Source organism: Manacus candei, unplaced genomic scaffold (genome assembly GCF_025592945.1).
Source record: "Manacus candei isolate 608988 ecotype Guabito, Panama unplaced genomic scaffold, ASM2559294v1 h1tg000064l, whole genome shotgun sequence".
In the NCBI taxonomy this organism is placed as follows: Eukaryota; Metazoa; Chordata; class Aves; order Passeriformes; family Pipridae; genus Manacus; species Manacus candei.
In genome coordinates, this window is record NW_026138112.1 from 2,616,599 (window position 1) to 2,644,593 (window position 27,995).

At 42.2% G+C, this 27,995-nt stretch overlaps 1 protein-coding gene across 14 annotated transcripts; it reads right to left on the minus strand.

Annotated features, from left to right (window-relative positions):
- Positions 1-17: 17 nt before the first annotated feature.
- On the minus strand, positions 18-27,994 carry PATZ1 (POZ/BTB and AT hook containing zinc finger 1). Of its 14 annotated transcripts, none has more exons than XR_007907415.1 (8): positions 26,706-27,994; positions 24,246-24,309; positions 20,966-21,037; positions 18,434-18,605; positions 12,675-12,812; positions 10,478-10,860; positions 9,662-9,741; positions 3,689-8,293 (listed from the first exon to the last, which is right to left on the minus strand). XR_007907415.1 is itself a non-coding variant. In XM_051805263.1 (7 exons), coding segments are annotated over exons 1-7 (1,854 nt in total). In that variant the 3' UTR covers positions 3,685-9,739. The 14 variants fall into 14 exon arrangements, 6 of the variants coding, with proteins under 6 accessions (XP_051661223.1, XP_051661218.1, XP_051661220.1 ...); XR_007907414.1 differs by having other exon boundaries at positions 3,690-8,293; positions 10,011-10,860; XR_007907410.1 differs by adding an exon at positions 18-122 and having other exon boundaries at positions 8,172-10,860.
- Between the last annotated feature and the right edge of the window lies 1 nt (position 27,995).

A 27,995-nucleotide genomic window follows, 5' to 3' on the forward strand; every position in this document is an offset into this window, starting at 1 on the left:
CAGCTGTGAGCTGGTACCTTTTTGCTGTTTACTTTATACAGGTTCCAGAATGAACAATGTCTGCTTTCTCTCTCTCCTGTCTGTCAGCTGCTCTTTCTTGTTTGTTTGTTCTACTTTTTCACCTGTGGAAAAATTCAAAGTGTATTGAGACTTTTCTTAAAGAAAAAAAAGAAAAATAAAATGAATCTCACGTATAGCCCAACATGCTGTGCCAAGGGAGGCAGCCACAGAGGTACAGCTCTGGAGTGACTCTGCAAAAACCCATCGAACCCACCTCCTTCTCTGGCCATAGCCAAGTGCCTTCAGATCTTCCTGGGCAAAAGTTCATCTAACCTCCTATGCAAGAACTAACATGCTTTATTACTTAATCTTACCAACTAAGACACTGGGGAGAGTAAACAAAATGAGTTTTCTAATCTGAGTAATCTTTCCTAGCCAAATTAACAAGGAATGCTTAAAATGGAAAAAGTTGACCACTGCCCTCCTTGTAACAGAACATATGTCATGTTCCCATAAATTCCCCTTTCTAATTCCTAGGCAACCAAAATAATTGTTCCAATTTTTCCTCAAAACTTGTTTTTCTAAACCATTTTCTGCTTCCTTCATAAATGGCAATGCTCAAGAATAAAGTACATCCTGAGACCTCGCCTACCATGAAGAGATTTTTAGAGCAATTTGTGCTTAAAGCATCGATTGTCACTAAACACTATTCCAACTCCAACAAAATCAGGGGTTTTATTCCTTTGTTGCCTCTGTCTTGGTCATGAAAATGACAGTGGGTCTCACCTGTAAAAAGCCTTCTGTAAGCAACGATGTAGGAGTTGTAAACAAATATGTTTCATTTCTAACCTGGAAACAATTTGAATGTAAGAAAAAAGCACCAGGGCTGCAACAAAAGGATCAGATGTTGAGTTTATGAAACTGAGCCGACTATAACCAAACATCAAGACAGAGACAGTGACTACAAAGGAGTCGGCGTGGAGGGGCAGGAATATCCAATGGCACTGTTGCATGGCCCTGCTGACACACTCAGGGAGAGGCTTTCCCTCCCCCTTCAGTCTGACAGCATGAGCTATTGCTCAGTAAATGCCAGGCACAGCCTCCAAGGACTAACAAGGAAGTCTGCAGAAGCAAAACAACCATATGCAATATTTGAACTGGTTCAGACTGGTTCAGGGTTTGCTCCACTAACTCCGAGTGCTTTCTCAGATGTGCTTTCTGTGTGGGCTGTCCTAAAAGGACAGAGGCAATGTGGGGCCTATTGTTTACTGGGGAGAAGCATCAAAGCTCCCCTTTGCCATCATTAAGAGATTAGCACTAAACACTGGCTGACTTCAGAAATTCACACACACTCCTCTCCAACAGCAACGCTTCTTTGTCCTTTTTGTCACAAACTGCCCAGTGCCTTTCCACAGCTCTTCTCAGTGGGTTTGAAGGGCCCAAGTGCCCACAGACATTGTGTTCACACTGGCCCACTGTGGCAGCTGTGAAGGACTCCCCGTGGATCACGGCCCTCAGCTCTTTTCCCAGCTGCAGTGTCCTGATCCCGGTGCCTGGATCACAGACACGGCTCTACCTGCCATCCAACAGGGGTGTCTCCTAGCAGGATACCATAAAACCATAGCAATGATTTTAGGAATTAGGTACAGCTGTCTAACCGTGGTGTTTCAGTCCCCAGTTGCCCTGGTTTTTGCTGGGTTTTGTTTGTTTGATTGTTTGGTTTTTCTCCCAGATGCAGGCTCTTATTGACAAAAAACAGAGACCGCATTTTTAAGGGTGGAGGAAGGGAAGCTATTTTGAAAGATACAGTGATCTACTCAGAGAACACATAGGTCTGAGCCAAGAACAGGAGCCTTGGTCTAAATTCTTTAACTGATCTTTGCTTGACCTTAGGCAAGCTTCTGCTTTGGTTTCCCATGTTAATACTACTTATGTCACAGAGGCAGAAATGATTAAATGTCTGCTAAGTGCTTGGAAGCCTCAGACATGCAATACCTACCTTATGAAATGGTATTCTAGGGGAAGGAATCCAGAAGATGGATATGCATGCAAGGACTTGAGATGTTCTCAAGTTCTACATGTGTAGTGCTGACTTAGATGAAAAGTACAAACAAGCTTTAATGCAGGAAGAAAAATGTGTTGTTTAGTTGGTTTTTAAGGTATAAAAGTAACTTTGCAGCTTTCTTGTTTCTCAATCCACTGCTGTGCCCAGCAGTACCTGGCAAAGCTAAGCAGTCTGATAAACCAACATTCACTCTTGTTAGAAAATGCCTTTCTAAAAATAATGGTTTATCTTGCACATAAGAAACATAAAAACACAGCACCAAAACATCTGGAGATTTGAGTCAAAAGGAATAAAGCTTTCTGTTCTAATATCTATTCAAATTAACCTCCAGTGAATTGGATTATTAAATATATTTATAACAACGCTTCCCTTACCATGGAATCTGATTCCACAGTCAAACAGAGGTGATAGCTCAAAAATCTTATGTTTAAACTTCAATAATCATGGAATATTATCAAAGTAGGAGTTAGATTCCATTGTGGAAAGCATGAGGTTAGAGTTGCACTTAAATATGCAAAACTCCCAGTTCCTGTAGAAAATACACCATGTCCAAATAGCACAGGCACTCATAAGCAAGTGATCCATATTCCAAGCCAACAGAAAGGCAGTAAGATTATAAACTTGCACACATAAAAAAACCCCAAACACATGTTCTCTTATCTCTCTGGGGTTTAGGGACGAGGACTGGAGTCATAATGGAAGAGCAGAAGCAGAGACTCATTTTGTAATGGCTTTCCTTTGTAACTCAACACGTGAGCAGAGAAGCAGAGACCAAACCTTGCAGCAAAGCTATTATTGCTTCCTCATAAAGAGCAGGATTCACAGACATTTACAATGCAGAGCTCTCACCTCTGGATTTTGTTTTCTTAGGTGACCTGAAAGCAGATAAAACCATTGGCACACAGGTACTGTGAGACCTCCCTCCACAGGTGTTTGCCTGAAGGCTGCCAGAGGAGTTATTTTGGGAAGCTGCCCTTTCTTTCCTGTGTGGAAAGGCAAACCTCTGTATTTTCTCTGGGTCACACACATGCCATAGGCATGCAGAGATAGCCTTTTTCATGACTGACATATGCACATGGACTGTTTTACATCTATTTACAAAAGCAAATGCTCTGTTCCCTAAGTATGTTTACAGAACAGGGGAAAATTCTGTTGTTATTTTGGTCTTTTTGATTTCTCTTTTAGAAAGTCAGAGCTCCAGCTGGCAAAAACATAAGGAGGTAAAAAGCCAGGAAAGAACAAAGGCTTAGTAAAGTTTCACCTAATACTTGCACACTTATTTCTTTAGATTATAATGGTGTGGAGTTAGAACACTGTGCACTGGACAATGCCCCAGCACCTGAGGTAGGCAGGCCAAAAGCAAAAATATATTTATATATCCTGTCTTGGTTTTATTTCACTGCCATTAAATGAGGACAATACTGAATTTCACAGATACTTGTTACTCCATCCACTTATGCTGAAACAAGAAATCTCATTGCACAGTGCCAGAGAAAGGATTTTCTAGTCAAAATAAGGCCATCCTGGTAACACAGTGTTGCAATTATGGATTTTCACAGAGAGCTGGGGAGATGTGCAAAGGCAGGAACTGTCTCTGAAGAGAGGAAGATTTTGAGATACGAGAAGTACAGCCCATCTCTCTGTGCACTCGTGGTCTCTACTCTCCGTCTCCAGGAAATGAATGCATGCAGCCTGCAGAGTTTAATTCTCTTTTGGTTTATTACTATTTAAAAATCAGGTTTTGTATCCCCTTCTACAGAGGCTTCACCTTCCAACAGAACATACAAAAAATACACACAATAGAAAAAAAAAAGATAGGTAGGTAAGTTGCTTTATACAAACAGGTCCCTAAGAACCCAAAAAGGCTAAAACAGGCTCGGTTTCAATAGAAGCAGGCCCATAAATAGGCAAGAGACTTCATTCAAGTAGGGAAAGAGTCATCCATCCTCACCTAAGATCCTTTCTTGCTCACACTGAAGACAATGGGAGGATTCCCAACAACTTCAGTAGAAGCAGGATTGGGATTCATCAGAGCCAATGGCAAACTTTTCTGCTCCTTCCCTTCCAAGGCACTGTCTCTTCCATATGGCGTGCAGCCAGGGAAAAATGCCAGTTTTCCTGGCTCATCCCACACTCATGTTTCAGTTGTTCACTCTACAGGACATCTGAGAACAGCCTTTTATTTTCTCCCTCTGGTATTTGCACTAATTGCAGCAAACTTTCAGATTACAACAGTACCGAAGAGCAACTGTGAGCCCAAGAGCAAGGCTTGGTTGATCCCCCCAGAGCCAGCAGTCAGTCTGACAGCTTTGCAGAGGGCATGGAAAAATTGCCTGGAGAAGGCACCAGTTTGTGGAGGCAGCAGCCAAAAAGCTGTTAGCAAGCATGAGACTGATTCATTGTAAAGTCACTTACCCAAGGTCACTGTGTGACTGCAGGATGCTCAAGAGCAATTCTGGCTGCCAGTGGCTGTAGGTTCCACATGGAAACCAGGAGGTGGGAGGGGGTCACTGGAACATCAGTGAAGGTACCAGTTACCTCCTTCCTTCAGCACATCTCAGCTCAGAGCACCTCCAGGTCTCCAAAATTCTAGTACCAGGAAAAGCTTCATTCACATTAACCCTGAGAGCAGATCAATAGTGCCAGGCAGCCTTTAAATGAATTTAAATATCTCACCTTTCAGGGAAAATGTAGCCAGATGTTTGTTTAACTTTGCATTACACCTGAAGTCAATGAGGCCAAACATTTGTAGCAGAGTTCAGCAGCACGACTGTGCAGCACAATTTGGCATGTCAATCAAATACTGGCACGTCCTTACCCCAGGGTTATCATCATCTCATTTTACAGACAGGAACCAAACACAGGAAGAGGCTGGAGATGACACAGGGTGTTAATTCTTTACAAACAGGCAGTCACTGCCCACTACACAGAGCTCACAACTGTGGTTTTCCACTAACATTCCAAAACCATTCCAGCCATCACCACAACCCCTCACAGCCAGGGCTCCTGCTCCTGCTCTGCATCACTCTGCAGTTATGTCACATCACTATTTTTAAGTGGTTGGGGTTTTTTCCTTTTTAGCCAAATAGTTCCCTGGTTTGTTTTAGAGCTCACAGTTATTTGCAGAGCTGGGCACATCTGGGTAGGTACCACACTGGCACAGGGATGTGAGGAGGGTGAGGGTGTCAGGGGAGCAGGCAGGAGGACACCATTCCAGTGTGGTGCTGCTGACTGAGCAGTACCTGTGGCTCATCCCAGGAGCATCCCTGCTCCATGCCTGCCTCCCTCCCTGCGGGTCCAGGCCCAGTGCTCCAGACACACTGCCCTCTTACAGGGGCAGGGAGCTGCAGCACACTGGGCTGGAAGCCAAATCTGTTCCCAAAGGCTCACTCACAACAGCTGAAGGATCTTGTTTTGAAAAGGATGTTCAGGATAAAGAAGCGTGACTCTCTCAGGAGACACTGGAATCTTCCAGAATCTGTTTTAAGTTTTCCTATTGTTTTTTTTTTCCCTCTTTGCTCATTTGTTTTGTCTCTCAGAGTGGAACTGAGAGCATAAGCTCAGAGATTCACTGTGAGCTTATGTTCTGTTCATTAAACCTCAGGTATTGTGCCCAGGCAAAAGGTGAACAGTACAAAGCTGGCTTGATTTACATTTGGATATTGATAATGCTGTTAAGGTATGATAATGCTGAAAAAGCCAGCACATTCCATGGGATTGTTTGGCACTTGCTCTCAGAGTTTCTGCCACGCTGAACAATTGAAAATATCTGATTGTTTTTGTGGGTGGTAAAGAAAAGCCTTTTCTTGTTTTCTGTCCTGTTTCATGACTTAGAATTTTGGTGGCTGTTTTTTACTTTGTCCATTTATCTCTCATGAAACCCAAAGAGAGCTCTTGCTCTCTGTTCATTCTTCCAACACTGAAGTCTGGAGTTCCTTTGAAGTTTACTTTGGCATCTACTTCCTCAAGCAAGCACCTTAAAAAAAATTAAAGCTGAAAGTGGTACCCCACTCCCGACTCAAGACATAAGTTCAGATACTGATTTCTAGGAACAAAGATTTAGTGAAAAAACAAGACACTAAAGTTACAACAGAGCCTACAAAATCTAGGTTAGCTTTCATACTAGCAATTCAATTAGTTGAGTTAGATAGACATTCAGTTACACAGCTCTTCTATTCAAGTCATTCCTTACTGCTGACAGCAGTTGAGGGAGAAACAATAATTTCAGGGAATACATGGGAAATAACAAATATTCCCTAAGTCACTGGCACTCAAACAGGTCTAAAATTGTGACTGGGCATTTACAATTATTCAAAAGATTGGTAGGAAGACCAACTCCACACCATCTTGGCTTTAAAAAACAAACAAATCATCCCCCCAACATATAATACTTTGCCCTACTATAAGGCACTGGATTGAGAGAAGGAAAAATCTGTGTTCAATTTCTGGTTCTGCTATCAATTCCCCACAAAAATCCCTCAGGATTGAGAGCTCACATGCACCACATTACCATGCACCAGGTGAGCCCCACCAGTGAGTCTGTTTGCACACATTTAAGACATGACAAATGCAAGGTCATGTCACCTCATTTAATTTAGTGTGGAACAAATTCCTATTAAATTGCTTTATCTTGCATTTGTTGTGGATTAACATACATAAAGATCAAATCAGGCAACAAAAGAAGCCTGATAAATCTGTGGCCCTACATTTAACACAACACTTAAGCATGCAAGTGGTTTTTAGTCCTTCATCTTTCTTTCACTCACTCACCTATAAGCATCTATTCCTTTCTTATCTGTCTTTAATGTTTAGATCATGAATGACTGAAGATGTTTTCATCATACCTAATACACAAGACTCTGAGCCCCAGATGAAAGGTTATGGGACTCCTGTAATACAAAGACTCTGATGATCCAAATTTGTATGAACTGAAGTTTCCTTCCTGGCAGAAACATGCACCGACTCAAACACTGGATTGCAGTCCCACCAAAGGGGATGACAAGGAAAGGAGGGTGGCCCAAAACCAGAGCTATCACCTATACACTGATATGCCAATTAAAAATAAAATGTAATAGCAACAAGTGAGGCTGCAGCTCAGGGCATCTAATGTACTTATTTCCCTCTGAACTCTGAACTTGTGAGCTGGGTTTTCTGTTTGGATCTGTCTCATGTTCTATGAGAAACAGACATTTCCAAAAGTACAGAATAGAGAGGATTTGCATGTAGATTACTGTCCAGAATGGAACAGTACGCCCCCAAAGAAGCAAAAAGCACTGAAAACACACCACTGCTGAAGATCTGCCCAAACTCCTGCTGGCATTAAGCCTGCACCAGCCTCTTGTGCTGGTACAAATCTCTCCCATTTACACCAGGATGATCTAGAACTGTCATTTCAGGATTGTAAACTTCCTGCCTAATTGTTTCCCTGTCCCCTAGACTGAGAAGTAAGTAGTTTTCATTCAGTGTATTCATGACACCTTAGTAAGCATTTTCTTTGACAAGCAGAATGCACAGTTAGTGTTTTAGAAGGCTTCAGTTTTAGTTCAAGGCTTTTCATTGGTTTCACCAGGTCAAAGTCTGTAGCATTCAAAATTAAATTGATAGACATGGCCAAAATTCAGCCCACTACTAACACTAAAGTCAGTGGAGCTAAATGGAGGATGAAAATATCCTTTACTCTGGATTTGGCTTTTGGAATTTAATTTTTTGACTAGTGCACCCTCTTTAAGTGCACATGGGAACATCAGGGACACAAACTTCTCTCTTTCAGCACCCAGCCTCAGTTCAACAGAAACTTCACTTTGTGGCTTAAATAGGAGCTGTCAGTGAAAGAGTGACTGCAGTTGCATCTGCTAATCCCCATGAATTGTTATGCTGACTGGAAAGCCTGCTCCAGCCTGACTTCCTTGGCAGCTTACAAGGTTGTCTCAGCACTGTTTAGATTTGTAAGGTATTTTAAAATGTTTTGTCACTTTTCTGAAATGTTCTGTTTCTACCTCTCAGCTAATCTTACCAGTACAGCAACAGCAATTCCATGAAGCTTTAGTCTGAAGGTGGGTTTGTTTGCTTGCTTGCTTGCTTTTTTCCTTTTACATGAGACTCATACCTATTCCAGGGATTCTGGGAGAAGATGACTGGAGAAGAACATGTCCTTCAGTCTCCCAACACAGATTAATAGCAAAACATCAAGTCCACTGCAACATGCTCTCAATTTAGAAAGTGCTGGTGCTATAAAGAGAAAGCCATTGATTATTCATCCTGGGTTTATAACACTCGAGAGCAAGTACAAAAAAGTAGCTTCTAACAAGAGAATCTGGAACTTCTAACTCTGTAGAATTTAGAAGGTCATTCCAAAATCCATATACTTACAAAAGGCTCTATAATCCAAACATAAAACCAAAATGGGAATGTGTCTGATTTCAGTTCTGCATTAGCTGCAGGGTTTGGATCAGGAGCACCTGGGCAAGGCAAGCTGTGGTGCAATAGCAGTTTGTGGCTCCATCCCATTTAACACAGGCACATCTCCTGCAGCAGATGTGGATCCTGGTCTGAGGGATCTGCCCTGCTCCAGCACTGTATTAATGATGGAGACAGGCACTGTTCCATGGGAGGCAAGTTTGGTGTGGGGCTTGGGCTCTTCAGAATGGCCTTTCTAGAGACATTCAGAACACAAAGCAGTTTACCAAAGCACTGCTTAAACCTTCACTCATTAACCCTCTCTACAACTGTGATGTAGAGAAAACTCTTCACAGATAGGAAATTTAGGAATAAATTCAGGGAACTCTTCTATGTAACCTTGAGCATCAACAGCAGAACCATAATTAAAACTCAGAGTATTCCTAACTCCTAACCCTGTGTTAAACAACATTTATACCTGGGTTTGGTACATAAAACCTTGACAAGTAACATGGGAGGAAAGGGAGGGTCAAGAAAGGACATTATTTCTGCACAAGTGGTATTTTCAGATTAAATGGAACCTGTAACAGCCTAAAGCCCAGCTTCTTTGCATTTTGTAATCAATTCTTTTTCAGAGATATGCTGTTTGCAATTCCCACCTCTTATACTAGAAACCCTTCTTCTTTGGAAAAGAAAGGAGTAAGACTGGCTTTTGCAAACCTGACTAGAGGCAGATCAGGAGAGCACAACTGTGGTCAAAAAGCCCAGCTCAGAATACAGCACAGCGTAGAGTGGGATTAACATCTTACTTACTGGCTCTCACTTGCACACCTTTTGGACAGGTGGCTGAATTGCTCAAAAACCAGACAAAACGAGGGGATGCAAAGTAACATACTAACTTCTTTAATAGAGTCCAATCCAATTAAACCAAAATCACTCTGTGAACCCCTGGGTTTATTCACACTAAACAAGTCAGTGGTACATAGTGTCAACCCGATAGCTGATCGTGTTCATACCCTAGGTCCCCACATGAAAAATGAGCACCAGTCAACCAGACTGCAATGGTATTTTTCCCTTCCTTTTTTTTTTTCTTTTTTTTTCTTTTCATACAAACTATTCCTTTCATAGACTTAAAACAACCAACTAGCCAAGTTATTAATTATGGTACATCTAAAAAAAAAAATAAAAATTAATACTAACCCTAATGTGACTGCTGCTTTACGAGTGCTCTGCGTATCGCCTTAGACTGGCTTTTCAGTAGCAATTCACTACAACAGGTCCTAAAATAATAATAATAAAGAATTAAAAACCTGACAGCAAGTTTAATGGTCAAAAGTAATTAAAACAACCTGTTCTGAAAGGTGATTTTTCTCAGCAGTTCAGTCCTGCTGCAGCACTCACAGCCTCACAAAGGCAGAAGGGGTTCGAATTCTCTCACCTCCTTTAAACTTTTTCTGGTTTTAAAAGGACAACTGCATTGTAACCTGCTAGGAACCACGGGGCATTTTACTTAATGTTATTTAATAGTGGGTCTGTTTTTAAAACTTACTGTTTTTCTGGGGTAGTTTAGGGAGGGTGGGGAATAGAGAGAGAACAAAACCATAGCTCCCTGTAGCTGTAGCTCCCCAGGTGCCTCGGTCACTAGGGCTGTCTCGTTCTCACACCAGTGCTGGCAACTTCTCATTATTCCAGAAGAACACGGAGAAACACCAGCAGCAGCCTCTAAAGCTCCATTTAGTGTTTTGGGTCATGTCTCCTATTCAAGGCCACCATCTTCTGTAATTTATCAGCTAAGAAGCATTTTCTCCCTCTCCCCGGTGGAAGTTTAAAGGTGGGGGTAGGGCATGAGACAAAGAGGGAAGCTAAAATGAATAAAAAATTCTCAGCTATAGAACCCAATTCCATTATTTCCTCTTTCATTCACAGCATCTTATCACTATAGCCAGACTGCTGCTTTGCTTTGCTAAGATCACACTGATCTCATTTCCCCTCTGGCCCCATCGGTTGCTGGTCGACCTCTGGATCCACCAGGGATGATGCAAATGCTGACTGGACGATCTGAAACCCAAAGGACTCCAGGAGAGACATGTTCTGTTGGGGTGAGAAGGGGGATCCCAGAGCAGGACCCAGGTCCCCCAAGGGGCCACCCAGGGCCCTGACGTGAACTTTCTGTATGTGTTTGTTCAGATAAGACTTGGATCTGAAAAAGCTGCCGCACTCGGGGCACGGGTATTTCTTCTCCCCTTCCGTCTCCATTTTGTTTTTGCTCACTGCCAGCTCACACGAGAAGGACCCGTTGGTGCTCTGTTTCTCAGGAGTCTTGAGGTCACTGGTGTCAGAGAGGTCTCCATATGAATCAGAACTCTCAATCGGGTCCGAATGGGAACATTTCTGGCCTTCTACGGGAAAAGAAAAGAGAGAAGTTTTCAGAATCTTATGCCCCAAACAGAGGTATTCAGCATATTTAGATTGTGTTGGTTACCACCTGATCACATTCATGCCTGTCATGACAGAATGTTACACACTTAAAATCCAATCCCTCACATTTTCCAGCCCCTGAGCACAGGTCCTCTTTCCAGACCATGAGGCTGCCCCCAGAGCAACAGCTGGGGTTTCATTAGGGCTTTGTCATGATACTGGATGCAACCATAATGGGTCTTTTGTTTATACAACATTTCTTGAATCTCAGAGATGTCTCACAGTATTTACACCTCAGATACTACGAAAGGATGGGCCTAATGATGACTTTTTAACTGTGCAATTCACTCACACACTTCTGAAATATTGTTGATACTTTGGGGCAGAGCCTAGAGAAACTTCACAAAGTACCACAGGCTGCAGCAAGATGGGAAGAAACCTGGAAATACTCAGCAACAGCAGTGAGCTCCTGCAGTTTGAGTGCAATTACACTTAGTCTCAAGGAACTCTTTTTCACAAGTGCAACACTGTTGAAAGTGAACTTCACAATCTGAAATTGCTCCACCTTTAAATGCTGTAGTGTGAAACAGGAGAGATGTTAGGGACACTGTTTTAAAGTTACTTGGATACCTATCCCAGCAAAAGCCATTGGTATGTTTGGAGTGTTCCCCATTCTCCTCTGGCACTATGCCAGGGAAGTTTGGCCACACTTTTTGCTCAGTGCATGTGAATGAGCGTGAGAAACCCAGGCATACTCACTGGGCAAGTCTCTGAATACAAATAAGCTGTACCTACTATTAACTCTAAAAGACCAAAGAACCACTTGGCACAACCCAAAAGACAGATTTGCTCTGGACTCAGCATTACAAACCAAACAGGATATGCATGAAATCAGTACACCACTGAGCTGGAGTAAATCTCTTGTTAAGTCAGCACACCACCCAAAACCAAAGGGCTACTGTAGTAACTCTATAACACTTCAACAGAAAAAATTGCACACGTGTAGCTTTCTAAGGGCACAGACTTGGTTTGACCCAGCCTGCTGTGTTCTCCTGGGCAAGAAAAAAAGGTAACAACCATGAGTTTAAAGCAAAACATCTTCTGATGTTTCAGCTTCACTAGAAATACTGACAGCTCAAACCAAAAAGGCAAAAAGCTATTCTACACAGATAAACACACAGCTTTACTTATTCAGAAGTTAAATACTCTTAAGCTATGCTTACAATAATACTTTTTCCTTTTTTTTCCCCCAGAAGTTAAATGCAGGTTAAAAACAAACAAGTACCAGTACTATTATCACCCTCTCCTCTCCAATAACAGCTTTTAGAAGTCTAAGTTTAGCTATAGAAAGTTGCATGGCCCCTCATTATCTTGAGGATGAATCTTTATGAACTGCATTCTGCAGCTCCCCCTTCCTTCACCAGAAACCTGGTTTGACTGACACGAGATTCCAGTGGAGTGGGACTAAGGAACTGGCCCATGATCTGCACCCTCAGGCAAAATTCAGACACTGCTCCACAGGAGAGGCTCAAGATGAACCAACGTGGCTTTTTCAATCTCCAAAATCAAAGAAGCTGCCAAAAATTCCTATGCTCTTCTGTGTCCCTCTCCTTCCCCCAGCCTTGTTAGATCAGCTATCCAAGGGCAGGTATCACGTCCTACATGATGCTGTGGAATTCCTCTGCATCTCCCTAAGCTTGTCTCCAGTATTTCCCTGTCCTTCCTCCCTCCCAGCCCAACGCCCCACCACACACAGCTCTGCCCAGAGCAGCAAGTGCAGAGCAGAGTCTCTTGCCTTTGATGCCATAGGTCCTGACGCAGTGGAACGCTGCTCCCCCATTCGGGATGGACTCCTGGTGCCTGGAGACCTGGGGAAGGGGAACACCGTGGTGGGTTTTAACATGGACCTTTAAGTAGGAGGCAGAGGAGAAACCTAAACAAGATAAAAGGAGATGAGATCCTGCCACCAGCAAAGACACACATCTGCCTTCCCTGACCTTTAATCTTTTACTCCTGCTCCCTATTCCAAAGCTGCCCTTACACCAGCTAATTCCCCAGGACATGCTCAGGTAGGATCCTGTCATCAGGCAGCAACGAATTGCAAACTTTTCATCAGACTGTGTTTGCTTTTTGTTAGTCGTGACGAAAGCACGGCCTCCTTCAAAACAAATTCTGTGGAACCAAACTGAGCAGATGATAAGGAACTTTCTGGAAAAAAGGCAGAAGAGACATCATAGAAAAAGGCACCCATGCCTCTTCACCATTTTTGTGCTGTTTTATTTATTTTAATTAAAAATGCCTTTATCATCTGATAACACTTCGGAAAATAGTTCTAATTAGTTGATTTTATGCTGTTAAGATTCAAAGGAATGCCATTTAGCAACACCCCTCGTTGGTATTTAGTGTGCTTTCCCCTCAGGTTTCTGGCATTTATAGTGACTTCTAGAAGGCAGAAAGCTAAAACTACTGAGTTTTTGAGGTATACAGTTTTGTTCTATAGTAGTTTTTAGAACACATTTCCTGCATTCAGCTCATCCTGAGTATTTTGTCTACAGTAAACAAAAAATATTAAAAATAAATTTCACTATTTCTATCAGCTCTGATCCATAAGCCCAAACCAACTGAAATTAAGAACATATATTTCAAACAATTGATTTCTGAACAAAACAGGTTTTTTACATCTGTGCATGTGCTTTTTAAAATGGTTTTTGAAGTCTCACATGTCCTTTTCTTTTAATGCAATAAATTACCTCACATATACTTTGGAATGCTTTTAAATTCAATCTTCATAAGATTTGCAATTATTACTAGTACATTTGGACCATATATGAGACACAAGGAGGACAGAATTTTAAAGATTTCCTACACAGGTAAACCTCCCAACAACCAGCTTAATTTTCTGTTAGATTTTGAACAGAATATTATGGCACTTTCATGTCAGAAACATTTTCCTTTAACAACCAAACACAAGACAAGGTTCACTGTCACAGGCCCAGAGTTCCAGGTTCCCTTTCTGGAGAGGGAAAACCCAAGTCCTAGATTTTTTTAAACCAATCCAGCATTTACAGCACAAGCCCCTGCAAGAGAACTTTCATACCAATCACTTAAAATATGAACAGTTATTCTACTGTAAAGCCATTTTATAGTGCTATAACTGTATTTACATTTGATGATATATAATATCTTAGGAAGGATCCTGCACACATCTGTGGGGTGGATTTTCTGACAGCAGCTGTTAGTTTCAGGTGCTGAATTTAATCATGAATGTGGCTTTACAGTAGATTCTCCCATGCCTAGCCAACAGAATATCCCTCTGCCCAGACTCTTCCTTACAAGCCAGGATCAAAGAGTATCCAGGCCCTGCAAAGTGAGACAGAAGTCCACAGCAGCCTGCTGAAGGGGGAAAGGGCAGGCTGCTGGGAATGAACAAGAGGTAGTTACTGGGGACCCCTGAGCTGAAGATAAAAGCACAGAAAAGTAGATACATCACAATTCAAGACACCAAGAACATCCGGCTCTGGAAACACAATGGAGCAGAAGGAGCCAGGCCAAGGCATCCAGGGAATCAGGGTGAGGGAATAATGCAAGACCTGCCCTCAGACACCAAACGCTGCACTGAAACCTCGCTGGGCAACAAGAGAATGGATTTTTTATAAATAACAAGAATTTTCTGTAGATATGGAAAGAACCAGTGTTTGACTGGCAGAGAAAAGGGTACAGACATAATAGTGACACTTCCACCTACGAGGTGCTTCCCTTATTTCCTACATGTCCAGTAACCACAGGCATGCTGAGATCAACCTCTTTTATGTAGCAGTGCACTAAAATCTCCCTGCCAACCATTAAAAAAGGGCTACACACAGGTATTCAGTGGCTTTCTAAACCAGGACTGACACAGGAGAATCTGAAGCTGTAATCTCTGCTACACAATATTATTTCTGAACTCTGCAATTCTATTTGTAGAGCACATTGTTTTATATAATGGAAACTGCTGCAAAGTGTGTTAGCTCCCCTTTATGCACTTGGTAGATGAACATGTGAGTCATCAACTTCCATCAAAGCCCTAAGAATGCCAACTGCTTCATGGGAAACTGTTTAAAGGGAGATTTGGGGGAGTTTGTTTTTATCCTAATTTTTTCCTGAAGCATAAGTGCACTGGCCTTTTTTTCCTCCACCAGACTAATTAGGAATGCCTGTCCTAGAAAGATGGGGGTTCATGGACAAAAATCCCTTACTTTTAAAAGTCTCTTTCAGAACAAAGTCAGACTTGTGGAGAGGATAAAGTGGCAGTATTTTTCTGAGAAGGAATGTAATTATTGTTTTACCCTACACATCTCTCTGCTTTGAGAAGCAGATTATTTCTTCATACCAGAAGAAAAACATGCATAGAGAGGAAATTATCTGCTTTATATAAATGGGACCTATCCCTTGATCTCCCAAATAACATCTATATGGAGATAAATTAGAGAAATAATTGCAGGATGCTCCCTGTTCAAAAATTCTAATTTGGATTTAGTTGGAACATGCAGAGAATCTCTTGCTTTAATGGACTTTGTGTCCTCCATGAAAAGTGCAAGAATTCATCTTATAGTAAAAATAAATTCCATCCCACTTGTGATTGGAATATCTACCCTTCTCCTCACTCATTTGATTTCTGTGAACAAACAGTGTGTCTGTGTCTGAAACAGAAAACCCAAACTTCTGAGTTGCACCTGTTATTACAAAGTACCAGCTCAAGATTTGCCAAAGTCATCAATCTCTTGAATTTGTCCACACAAGCAAATAAATTTCCTAAGGATGGTAATAGAAGTTTATGCAACAAGACAACAGAAGCAGGTCTTTTTTATTTAACCTGATTAAAGAGAATTTGTCTTAAAAAGTGAGGCTTGAGGATTAGATTTTATAAGCATATTTTAGACAAATTCTTAAAAAAAACCAAACTAAAAGAAAAAGAACCCCCAAAAGCAAACAAAACAACCAAAATCCCAGGGAAAAAAAAAACCAACCAAAAAAACCCCCCAAAACCATTGTACTGTTTCCCTGATTTAAAAGATTTAATTGCTTCCATGATTATTCTAAGCATAAAGACCCTGAGTAAGAAAATAACCTGCAAAAACCATCAAATCACAGCTGCTAATTTCTGGATATTAAACTGCCATGTTGTAAAAGAAATAGATATGATCAACAAATGGGCACACACATGACATGGCAAACCATTGGCTGCTGCTTTCTGTCAGGTGCTGAGTTCCAGCCCCATCTCCTAAATCCATTACACCTTTAAAAGAACATGAGCTGCTTAATTAAGTTCCACAGAAAAGCTTTCAGTCCAACTGAGGGATTCTAAGCTCTGTCATAAACACTGGGAATGTTCAGCTGGGTAAGAGTCATCTTTTCATCCACTTTTTTTTTGTGTGTGGGCCAACATCCAAAATTCTCTCTCCAAGTAGCCTGGGCTTGGAAAGCATTCTTGCTTGACAATTATTATATCCAGAGTTTGACATTTACTATATCCAGAACCAGCTAAGTTACAATTAAAAGATACACCAGCACATTAGGCAGGGGAAGAATAAACCAAACACCACTGCACAAGCACTGCAGGCACGGCACAACCATCGGGTTAGTGCAGCTTCTGACTGTCCCAGTGCCCACAAACAGGTGTTTCTGATCCAGAAACCTTCCACTAGACTCCATCTTGTCAGGCTCTACACTTTTAAAAGATATCTAATTAAAACTATGACCATTATGATTTGATTCTAGAGCACCTGGGATGAAAAATTCTGCTGTCACTGATCATAAATCTGTAATCAACATTTACAGCGTAAAACAGTGAGGTTGTAACACAGTCATCTGACAAATCCAATCTGTGACTTCCCCTTCCTATGAATTTTAACATTGGGTAGATATTTAACAGTAATTTACCACATTAATTACATTTTTCAAGTCCTGCTGTAAACTGAAATTCACAGTACACAATTCTGACAACTCTGACAACTGCTGTGAAGTACACGAACTGTAAGAAAGGAGTTGCTTAAAGGTGACTGTACAACAGGTCCCCTGTCCTTCTGCAGAGAAGAGTATTTTTAAATTTCCACTGTACATTTAGACTTGTAAAATGTGAATACACCCCCTGGTCATGTCATTGTTTGAATGCCGGGTCTGTCTTTGTCACACTGGCTCCATTTCCAAAGAGCTGCAGTGACATCCAGTGGTAGTTACGCTGAAACTCAAGCTCACAAATCTTGGAAACAAGACAATTCCTCCCAACTCGGGGGAGTTTCTGTTTGGCACCACGCTCAGCTGAAGGAGAGCAGGACAGCACTTGGATCTTGCATAGGATCTTTCATTGTTACCACAAAAAGAATCGGGATAAGCTTAAGCAGTTTTTCAGAAGCTGAAAAGGAGGGCAAACTTCATTTCACACCATCTACTGGAGCTTCAGAACCTCAGGATTCTCATCCCAGATGCCTTTTCCACTCACACTGTTAATATCACTTTCAGGACCTAACACACTGTTCAACAAGTGCAAATACTTCCCTTTCAGTTTAATGTCTCTCATTACTCATCAACTCCAAAAGCTCCCTGTACAGTCCTCACATCAAACACAGAACAGCTTTATTCTCTCTCTCAGAAGATTTCACATCTCTTAAATTAGAAAAGGGAACACACATCAGAAAAAAAATGACTCATCGGAAAAAACAAGATTCCAAAACACAGCAGCAACTCTTCCAACCCTTACTAGCTGTGTGAGCCAACAGTGTATTTTGAAGTTGTATATTAATAATTCAAAAAAAAAAGACACCAATAAATCAAAATCATTTTTCCAGCTCGCCTTACATCCCACAAAACCTAAATTTCCAACTATCTTCAACTGAAGAATACCATAAACAGACAGAAAAGCTTCAAAAGCTCTTAGTCCTATGGTTTAGTTTTAGATAGTCCTGCAAGGAGCAGGGAGTTGGATCCAATGATCTTTATGGGTCCCTTCCAACTCCAGATACTATGAAAAGCTGTATTTGTACAAATAAAGGTAAAACACATTTCTAGTGCTCTTCACAAAATCTGTTTTAGAAATGTACATTAATGCAAAGCAATTTCTTGGGTTACGAGGGAGAAGCAGCTTGACTCTGCTGCACCAGGAGGTTGAGCAAGACTTGATAACAAAATGTAAATCTGTTTATGCTCAGTGTATGATTTTCAACTTGATGTGTATTTCAGAGATTCTTCTTCCAAACTGGTTGCAAGGACTCAAGTCTAACCAGGTATAGAAAAAGAAGATGTATAGTGAACAGCAGCAAGGCAACTTATCGTGGTTATTGTATAGGGATGTGGCTATTTAGCAATTAAAATTCTTAAAACTGTCTCAAAACAATTTGCTTCAGATTTCAACTGAGTTTCTTTAGGAACTCTCAGCCAGCCCTACAGCTGCAGCAGTCTCAGGGGATGGTCACACACATGGTAGAACCTCCTCCTGTTGCAGGCAGAGTCACTCAGCCTCACAGCTCCCCTCCAGTGCCACCCCAGCCCCCTGAAAGAAAAGAATAGTTTCTTCATTACCTCGGTTACAGATAGTGCAGAAATTGCTTGGTCCTTCACTATGCTTCTTCAAGTGATCTGCCATATATGCTGCTCTCAAGTACTTCCCACACACCTGGCATGGGACTTTGTCTTCATGACAGGCCAGGTGTGAGCGCAGCCGGTCACGAGTGGCAAAGGAAGCATTACAAGTCTGCAGGTACAACGAGAACCATGTGACTCATCAGCTCTGCCAAAAGCACTGATATTGATGAATATATTTAGTATTCTTTAGAGTAAATACCTTAGATCCTGAGCAAAGACACAAATGACATGATGCACAAGCCATTTTCCCCCACAAACAAAAACATTCAGATCACCAACACATTGCACATGATGTGATGTTACTACTTGAAAGAATTAAGGAAACAGCTCTAACATATTACAGACAGTAAAACTTAAATCAAGATAGAGTTGTAAGGCTTTAGCTCCTCTCTGAGGATGAAGATACTAAAATTTCAAATAATATTTAACAACAGAAATAGCACAAACCACTTCATTGCATTTACAGTAATTTCTGCCATTTCACTGAGCCATCACTTTGGATCACTCTGGACCACTCAAAATGTCCTCTCTGTCATCTTCCTACATTCTGCTCTTTGATGTGATCAATCTGACTCCAGTACACAGAATCTTTTGGAGTATGAAGACATACAAACAAAGCATCAGAGAATCATCTGGGATGAGAATATGACAAGAGACAGTAGAAGAGTCATCCTGGTATCCACAGCAGCAGTGCAGACAAACTGTACAAGTGAAGCCTCAGAATTGAGCAGGTATCAAAATAACTGCAGGACGCTGTAATCTGTTTATAACTTACCCCTGATCAAGGTATCATATTCTACTTACTACCACGTAACAAGCTTGATTTGGCACAATATCCATTCTACTTGCCCACTTCCCAGATGAAATCCATATGATGAGTGAAGGCTCCCTCCCATTTTTATAATTCCAGGAATGGGCAGGCACGCAGGCTCTGTCCACAGCCTGCTGCAGCAGCCTGCCAGTTCTCAAGGGCTTGTTCTATCTCTAAGGTCTGAAGGGAAATAATTCACCAGCCATGGGCTGTACAGGGGATGGGAGACACAGTCTGACCCACTTCACAAGTGTGAGAGCAGAAACCAAAGCAAACACACATCACAGTGACCAGAGCAAGGGGCAGCAGTGACAGCCAAGAGTGGACAGTGCTTTGTTTATACCACCTTTATATAAAATAACACAGTTTTAAGATGTATAACCAGAACCCCCTAAAAATAATATGAGGCTATTAAGTGACTTGGGAACTGGATATATTCTACCTTTTCAAGTATCCATATGTAATTAAATCACTGTTCCAATAGAGATAGACTTGTTAAAGTAACAATCCTAGTAAAATTCCAAAATTGTAATGTCAAGTAAGTGAAACTGATAATACGGAAGAGGGTAACACATGTAAATATAAAATTCAGTTATCAAGAGCTTAATCCAAAAAACATTGAAGGCAGCTGAAAAGTACCTATCAACTTCAACAGGCTTTACACTCATTTGATCCTGTGAGATGCTTCAGTGTGGCAAACTCCCAGGGAGCTGAGGCTGCTCTGCAGCAAGCACAAGACTTAACACCCCAGAGGATCAGGACTTAATGAAATTAAAAAGGCAACAGTAAAACTATCTGGATTTCTGTGATACAGTTTAACTAAGCTCACTAGACAAAGATTCATAAATTACAAGTTGTGTAGGATTAAGAGGCAAACTCTTGAACGTGAAAGGTTTCTCCTCCTTTGAAATCCCAGGACACAGCGCTGAGCAAAACAGGTGCAGCTTTCACTTACTGAAATGTTCTTAGAGCTAAACACTCTCTGAAGGCAGGATTGCAGCACTGATAGTAACCAATGTGTTGGATATCAGCTAAAGATATATAACTCGATAATCAGTGACAGCCAAGAGATCCATCATCAGTAAATCCAAAGCTACTGAGCTGCAGGAACGTCCACTCCTGAGCACTGGGGGGGCATAAGCTCATAAACAGATCAGAGACAGATCACACAAATACAGGGATGCCAGAAGTGAAACCACATCTGACCCAGAGTGAACTTAGCAAGTTGAAAGCTTAGGGAAAGGTCATACAATAATTTCTGTGATTGATTTCTCACTCTTGCTGCTGAGTTGTGCAAAGCTCACCTTTGGATAAGCTAGAGAGAAAATATATCTGTGAAGAAGCTTAAAAAAAATAATTAAGTCCAGTGGAGAAAGCAAGAACCAGTTTAGCTGAATCATAACAATGGGAAACAGGACTAGGTTTAAAGAAAACCCCAAAGTTAATATTCAAATAGTTAATATTTATAAAAGGTATAGAGAAAAAAAAAGGTCTTATTTTACAAAAGATGTGAAGTGCTAAATGAGTGCTAAATATTTATCATTAATTGTTAATCATAGAAGAAAACTCTCCAGTGCTTTCCTATCAAACATTGCACAGGTATATAAATAGACCAAAAAAGAATATATAAAGTTTAAAAAACATTGTTTAAGAAATACCTCTTGAAGTTTCAACTTTTCTATGGATGTGGATGTCTCTGAGCTTATTCCATGGTGGCTGCCATTTTCCTGCTAATAGGCAGGAAGTAAGAGAAATTAGGACAGGAAGAAACTCATTCTGCATTGAAATCAATGGGAAAAGCACTGGACTTGGGATGCCAATTAAGCTGTGCTTTAATTTAACCTGCATTTTTCTTTTTTATTCAGTGTGCCAGAACAAGCTGTCTCTTGTCTCTGAGAAGGAGCAAACGTCCGTTTTGTCCCCTTGTCCTTTCACATCCACAGATTTTCAGATCACCATTTCCTCCCAGACTGCAGCCTAACGTTCATCCCATTCACACAGCTTCACCCTTCCCATGGAGTCAGCACTCTGAGCCATCCCACTGGGGCCCCAAAACTGACTTACCCCTTCTCCTCTATCACAACTCAAACTGTCAGATTGGGAAAAAAAAAATTAAAAATAACCCAAAAAAATCACCAGTGCAGCAATCCGGGGAAAAAAATCCAGAGTGCCATTTGCCTGGACACCAAAACAACTCCTTGGATCTGATTTCCCAGCTGCTTTGACTCTGTGGAGACCTTCCCTACTCTGAGTCTATTTTAACAGTAATGAACCAGCTGGAGTCAGGTCTTTGGCACCAGGTGCTAGAGGTGCTGGAACTTGGGATGCTTGTGAAAGATCTGTGAAGCACAGATTTTAGGGGGCTGAGTGCAGGACTACAAACTGAGCACTGAAAGCTACAGCTGCTGCAGTGATGCTCAGCTTTGTAACTGTTCTGCTCCTAATACTTTCATTTCATTTATTCTGTAGTTGGGTTGATACCTTCTCACTTCTGTTTTGGTACTCCAAGTGTACCATGATGCCACATCAACAAAACACAGATATCTGTTGGTTTGCAAAGATACATGAGGGCTCAGGTAAAGGGCTGGTGGATTTTGTTTAAATCAGAGCACAAATTCCAAAAATGCCGTTGCAATAGAGGATTCTGGAATGCTCTTCTGTTTACTGACAGAGTAATTCTCTTTTTCAGTAAACATAAACAAAGCATGACAATAACAGGAATGTTCAGCGGGAACTCAACAGATTCAAAAAGGATGCTCGATGCTGTTCAGGCTGCTCTCATGGGGAGCTGATTTGCCAAATAAAATCCATGGAAAAAAGGAATGGAAAATGGGCAAACAACATGCCAATATGAAGCTATTTTCCTTCTTTGTGGTCAGATCCTGTGTTTAGATACACATCCAGAACAGAAGCATAACTGGCTATGAGATAATCACAAGAACTTTATCAATTTATACCTCAGCTTTCATGTTTGAAACAAATGTTCAGTGTGACAGCACCCCCTCTGTGTTTGTACCATGTACAGCAGATCTGTGCATGTTTAAGAAGACTTTCTAAATCTGACAGCACATTACCAAGTAGTTTTTGCAAAGACACACGAGAGGTCGTTAACAAATTTTCTATACCTTAAGATTCATTAAAAATTAACTTTGCAGGGTTAAGCAGTCAAAAATCAAGAACAAACCAAGCCTGGAGGACAATCTCAGCTCTGCCCTGATGCTTGTAACCTGTAGCCTATGCCTTTTAACTGAGATGGACAATGCATGCAGTGTTATGGCACTTCAGACAACACATGATGAGACTGTTCTTAGAAACTGCTGTCACAAAATACATGTGTGCAAGGAGAAGGGGTTGAGCTTGGCTGTACAATCTTAGCTTCCACATTTCTTTTCTTTCTAGCTCTTAGTGTCTCCTCTGATTCACACAGAGTTTATATTTAATACACTTAAATCAATCAGAAACTATAAAAAAATTATCAGGCATCAGCTGGCAAAGGATAATTCACTTCTATCAGTGTTATTCATAAACTGTGTCCATTCAGTCACCTTGGTAGCAACTGGCAAAAGACTGAGGAGTTTCTGTTCATGTTGGGACTAAACATTCATTTTTGTACTTGTGGACAAATACATGGTTATGGAAAAAATCTGTGGTTGTCTTCATCCACCCAGACCCCTTGCTGTCCCCAGATTGGCAAGTCTTTTTATGAGTGGAATTTTCCAATTTGTATAAATCTATAAAGCCTAAATCATCTTAAGAAGCTTAAACCAATCTAAAGCTTTATATAGGACATACAGTTCAATCAATGTGATGGCTCTGTGGCCTGACTTTCAAAGGTGCTGGGCTTCCACAGATCATATGGATGTCAACAGAAACCTTCAGATGGCTCCAGCTATTTGGAGAACTGTTCACTAGATTATTAAAATTGCAAAATGTTTCAAAACTCTCACAATTTAAAGAAACATAGGAGAGATGTATCAAAATGTGCAAAAATGCAGATTGGGAGGCAGCAGTCATGTAGGATTGACTGAGTTCATAAAATGTGGGTGAATATTTTAGGAGAAAAAATCCTTGTCCTCAAAGAAAAAGAAAATAATCTTGCTCCAACTTCTTCAAATAAGTATTAAATAAATCTCTCTGCAGAAACCAAGCATGGAGACTCTTAGCCCAGGATATGTTATAGAAATTTGCCCAACATCTATGTGAATGCAGTGTATAATAGTGGAGCTGATTCTCAGCTTTGGTTTTAACTGATACTTCCATGCACCTTTTAAATCTCTCTATAAATTAATTACAAAATATATCCCTTCATTTGATCTTTCAAACCCTAACAAATAATTTATTAACTGCAAAAAACTATATACAGCATTGTGACCTTGCATGACAAAGGATATTGTGATGCCGTTGTTTATATTCACCCTGGGATAAAAAACAGCTTCCAATTTTGCTCAGTGCAATGTTCTGAAGGCTATGTGAGTTAAAAAAATTGGTATCTTGACAAGTTATGATAATTATAATATATTATTTTTGTTTGAAATTATTCTAAAAAAAATGTAGTCGGCATTGGAGCCTCCTAATGGCAACAACTGCAGTTAAAAAAAGGGGAGGGGAAGGAATCATCAGTGCCACTGACTCCAAGCCCAGGTGGCTGAGCAAGAGATCCAGGGTGAGACTGGGACAGAGCAGGAGGGAAGGGGAAGAAGGGGAAGGAAGCAGGAGGACCAAAGCTGTAGATGACACGAGGGGCTGGGCTGGGCTGGGACAGAAAAGGAGGGGAGGGGAGGGATGTAAAGCAGCTGTCACTGGAACATTGTTCTTCACAAACATTTAGCCCAACTCACACACACATGGTGTCTTTACTGGTACTTCAGAATTGTCTGCACACATAAATCCAATGCCAAAGATCACCCACACATCAGTCTAAACCCCTCTGGCTCCTACCTGACACTTGTGAGGTCTCTCTGAGGTATGCACCTGTTTGATGTGTCCATTCAAGTGGTCTGGCCTTAAAGGAAAATACACATAAGCACACTTAAAACAAATACTAAAAATAAACTTACAATTTTAACCAAAGAAAAAAAAAATCCCAGTGCTGGATCTATTACAAATATAGTGATATTTGACTTTCCAAGAACCAGATCACCAACAACTGGGATTCTACCTTGTTATGTACCCTCTCCAACTTGCTAAAAAGGCAGCATTTTCTCAGGAAGAAATTATGACTGAATGATGAGAGAAAAAGGGAAATATGAGTTACAGTTTTTCAAGCCTGCATGTCCCCTTCCAAAATTCTATTTAGATCTTGACAATCAGGATGCTTTGATTTACAGTGGCTGAATATTTGAAAATCAGACCTTTTTGGTTTATGTCCCAAACATGGATATAAAAAGACAACTTTAAGTATCTCTGTGCAAAAAGACTGACCCTAAACTCTGTTGCTGTAACACATTTTCCACCTTAAAGGTGAAAAAACACTGTCCTAACTCACAACTTAGTGGGGAGACTGCATTGATACAAATAAAGTGCTCTGAAGGTCCCAACTAGAAGGTGCAATGGAAGAGCAAATTATTACTGTAAAAAGACTATTTTTCACAACCAGTAAAGCCTACTTTGAAGAAGAAAGGACTGAAGAGCTGCAGATTTTCCTGGTGGGAGTTTCTCCTAGTGGGAAGAAAGCTTTTCATTGTATGAGGCCAAAACTGCTTGGAAACAAGTTCCCCACCCTCTCCTCCCCCAGCTTCGCAGCTGCGCCAATGAGAGGGCGCGGGATGGAATTCACGCACTGCAGGCAGAAAATAGGCTGAACTTTGCAGTGAGGCTCCTAAACCCGATGCTCCAGCGAGGGGCTGGAGTGGTGTAACCGGACAGACTGGTTGGGGTCCTTCAGCCTACCCCCAGCCCAGCCACCTCACGTGCTGCGCTACCGAATAAAGGAAAGGAGACTAAAATTAGACATCACGCTTCCAGCCTCCTGTGGCTGCTCCTCAGACTGAGGACTGAAACCTAAAGTCTGTAGTTTTCATTCATACCGCGATTTTACAAAGATATGCAAACACTTTTGTTGTTTACTTTTGTAACAGCATTCCTGCCTGTTCACATTAACTTACTGGGAACAATGAGAGCTCAACACGTATCTCTCCCTTGATGACAAAAACGTTTCATACAGCAACAGCAGAAATCTCTGAGTGTCAATAAAAACAATAAAAATTGGTACACGATGCCAGGTAGCGCTATAAAAAGAAAAATACTTTCACTTCGAGCCACGGATGAAATTTTCATTTTGTGACTCTCCATCACTAAATCTGCAGTCCTTATGGCGATGCATCCCTAATTATTGCCAATTAAAAAAAAAAAGGGGGGGTAGGATGGCTACATTTTCATCATTTATTTCAATAACAAAAAGTCCCTCTAACAAAAAGTCCCTCTATCAAAAAGAGAGCTAGCGGGGGCAGAATTCCACAATTTGCAGGGGCGCAATTCCACAGTTTATATAGCCTAGTGGCCTTTTGATTTGTTTTCATATCTTGATTCCTTCCCTCCTGTTAGAGCAAGGCAACTGCTGTAGAAAACTGACTGCTGGTACAGAAGTAATAAGAGTGTATGCATCCCCCTCCCCCCCACTACTTCTAATCTCAAAGCGAGCAGCAAACTTCCAAAAGAGTTTCAAATTCATTAACTCAGACTATAAGATACCACTAACACAACTACGTGTACCAAACTACTCATTAAATTAGCTCCCACAAACAGCGACAACAGAAAATCAGCAACATTAAATGCACAGATCTTACGTATGTTGCAGGGCAGAAACAGGATCCCCTTCAGAAGGATGTAAACCCAAAGGACACAAAGATCATGTAATAAAAGATACTTGATGCTGCAGCCTTTGAAATCTCACCTCTTCCTTCACATTTGGGTGATAAAAAACATTACGAACTAAGAGAAATGAAGGGAAGTTAAGAAAAAGAAAATTTAAAATGGATACGAGAAAAATAATAATCTTGAGATGTATTATTTTGCACTTCAACAGCACCTTCAAACTACCTACAAATCAGTGGTCTCCAGGCACTTCTGTGAGGCAGGTAATTATTTCAATACCCATTTCACAGAAGAGTCATTTGAGGGAGAGACTCATTTGCCCAAGGACACACTCACACCAAGTCTGGGATAAAGCTGGGAATGTTCCCCAGAAGCCAACTGACTCCCAGTTCTATGTCTTAATTACTTTTAAACCCTTTCAGGAGACTGCAGAATAGCGTCCCAGAGGAAATGATGGAAGTCCCACTTCTCGAGACATTTTAAAATGGAACGGTCAAACTATCCTAAGTACATATCCCAAGGGACAGGAAAGACAACTTCCTAGGTCTCCATTGGTGTCTGTGGTCCTTACAAGCACTCTCTTACCTGGAAAAGCCTTTTCCACAGCTCTGGCAGATGTAGGGCTTTCCCACAGAGCCATCGTGAGATCGAACATGATAGGACATCCTGTCTTTCCGCTTGAACCGCAAGCCACACACTGGACAAGAGTACGGCTTCTCGCCAGAGTGCGACAGCTTGTGCCGATTCAGGTGGTACACGTCCCGAAAAATCTTGCCACAGATCTCACAGGCCACCTGTTTCCTCGTCCTGCTTCTTTTCCGGGGTGCGTCGGGGTCATCCTGACCGGGGACACCATTTTCACCCAGTCTGGGGGGTGGGATGTCTATGTAGCCCAGCTGTAAGCTCGTCACCCCATGTTGAGCCTCGTGCTGCCGAAGACGATTAGCATCCGTAAACACTTTCCCGCAGAGGCCACAAGGCAGGATACCGGCCTCTCGAAGGCCCCCCGGGGTACCAAACATCATGGAGTCCAAGAGGTTGGCTTTGCGGGGACGCCCTCTGCCCCTCTTGGTGCTTAAAGTGGGGGCACTAGCAGCAACGTTCTGGAAGGGCGAGGCCAGCAGCGGTGGGGACAGAGGTCCTGCCACCATGGGCAGGCGGTCCACGCCCTGCAGCACGGGCAGGGAGGACTGAGCGGCGCTGAGCGCGGCCCGCGTGGCCTCGTCTTCGGGCATGCCGGCGATGCCGTTGCCATTGGGCGCCAAAGCGGCACCGTTGGTCATGTCAAGAGGGAAGCCGAGGTCGGCAGCCCCCGGACGGAACAGCATAATGTCAGGGCGCGCGGGGGGCACGAGGAGCTGCACGTTGGACTGCTTGATGACCTCCTGGCAGATGTCAATCACTGAGCGCATCAGCAGGAACTTGGCGGCCGTCATGAGCTCCGGGAAGCTCTCCAGCCGCACCACGATGCGCGACGTGTAGGCGAAGTCCAGGATGTCTCCGAACACCTTGGAGCTGATGGTGTGCATCTCCAGCTCCCGCCCGCCCCCGGGGGCGCCGCCGGCCGCCGCCGCAGTCCCGCCGGCCGCCGCCGCCTCCGCCGCGCTCCCGTCCGCGCCGCCGCCGCCGCCACCTGCCCCGTCGCCCAGCTGGGCGCTGAACACCGACTCGAAGTACTCGCTGCAAGCGGCCAGCACGGCGCGGTGAGCCGGGAAGCTCTCGTCGCCCACGCGGAGGAGCACGTCGCAGAAGCGGCCGCCGTTCTTGCGCTGCTGGTTGAGGCTGTGCAGCACGTCGGCGCTGTGCCGGCTCACCTGGTAGGTGTAGCAGCCCGACGAGGGGCCGCAGGCGGCGGCCTCGCTCACCCGCTCCATG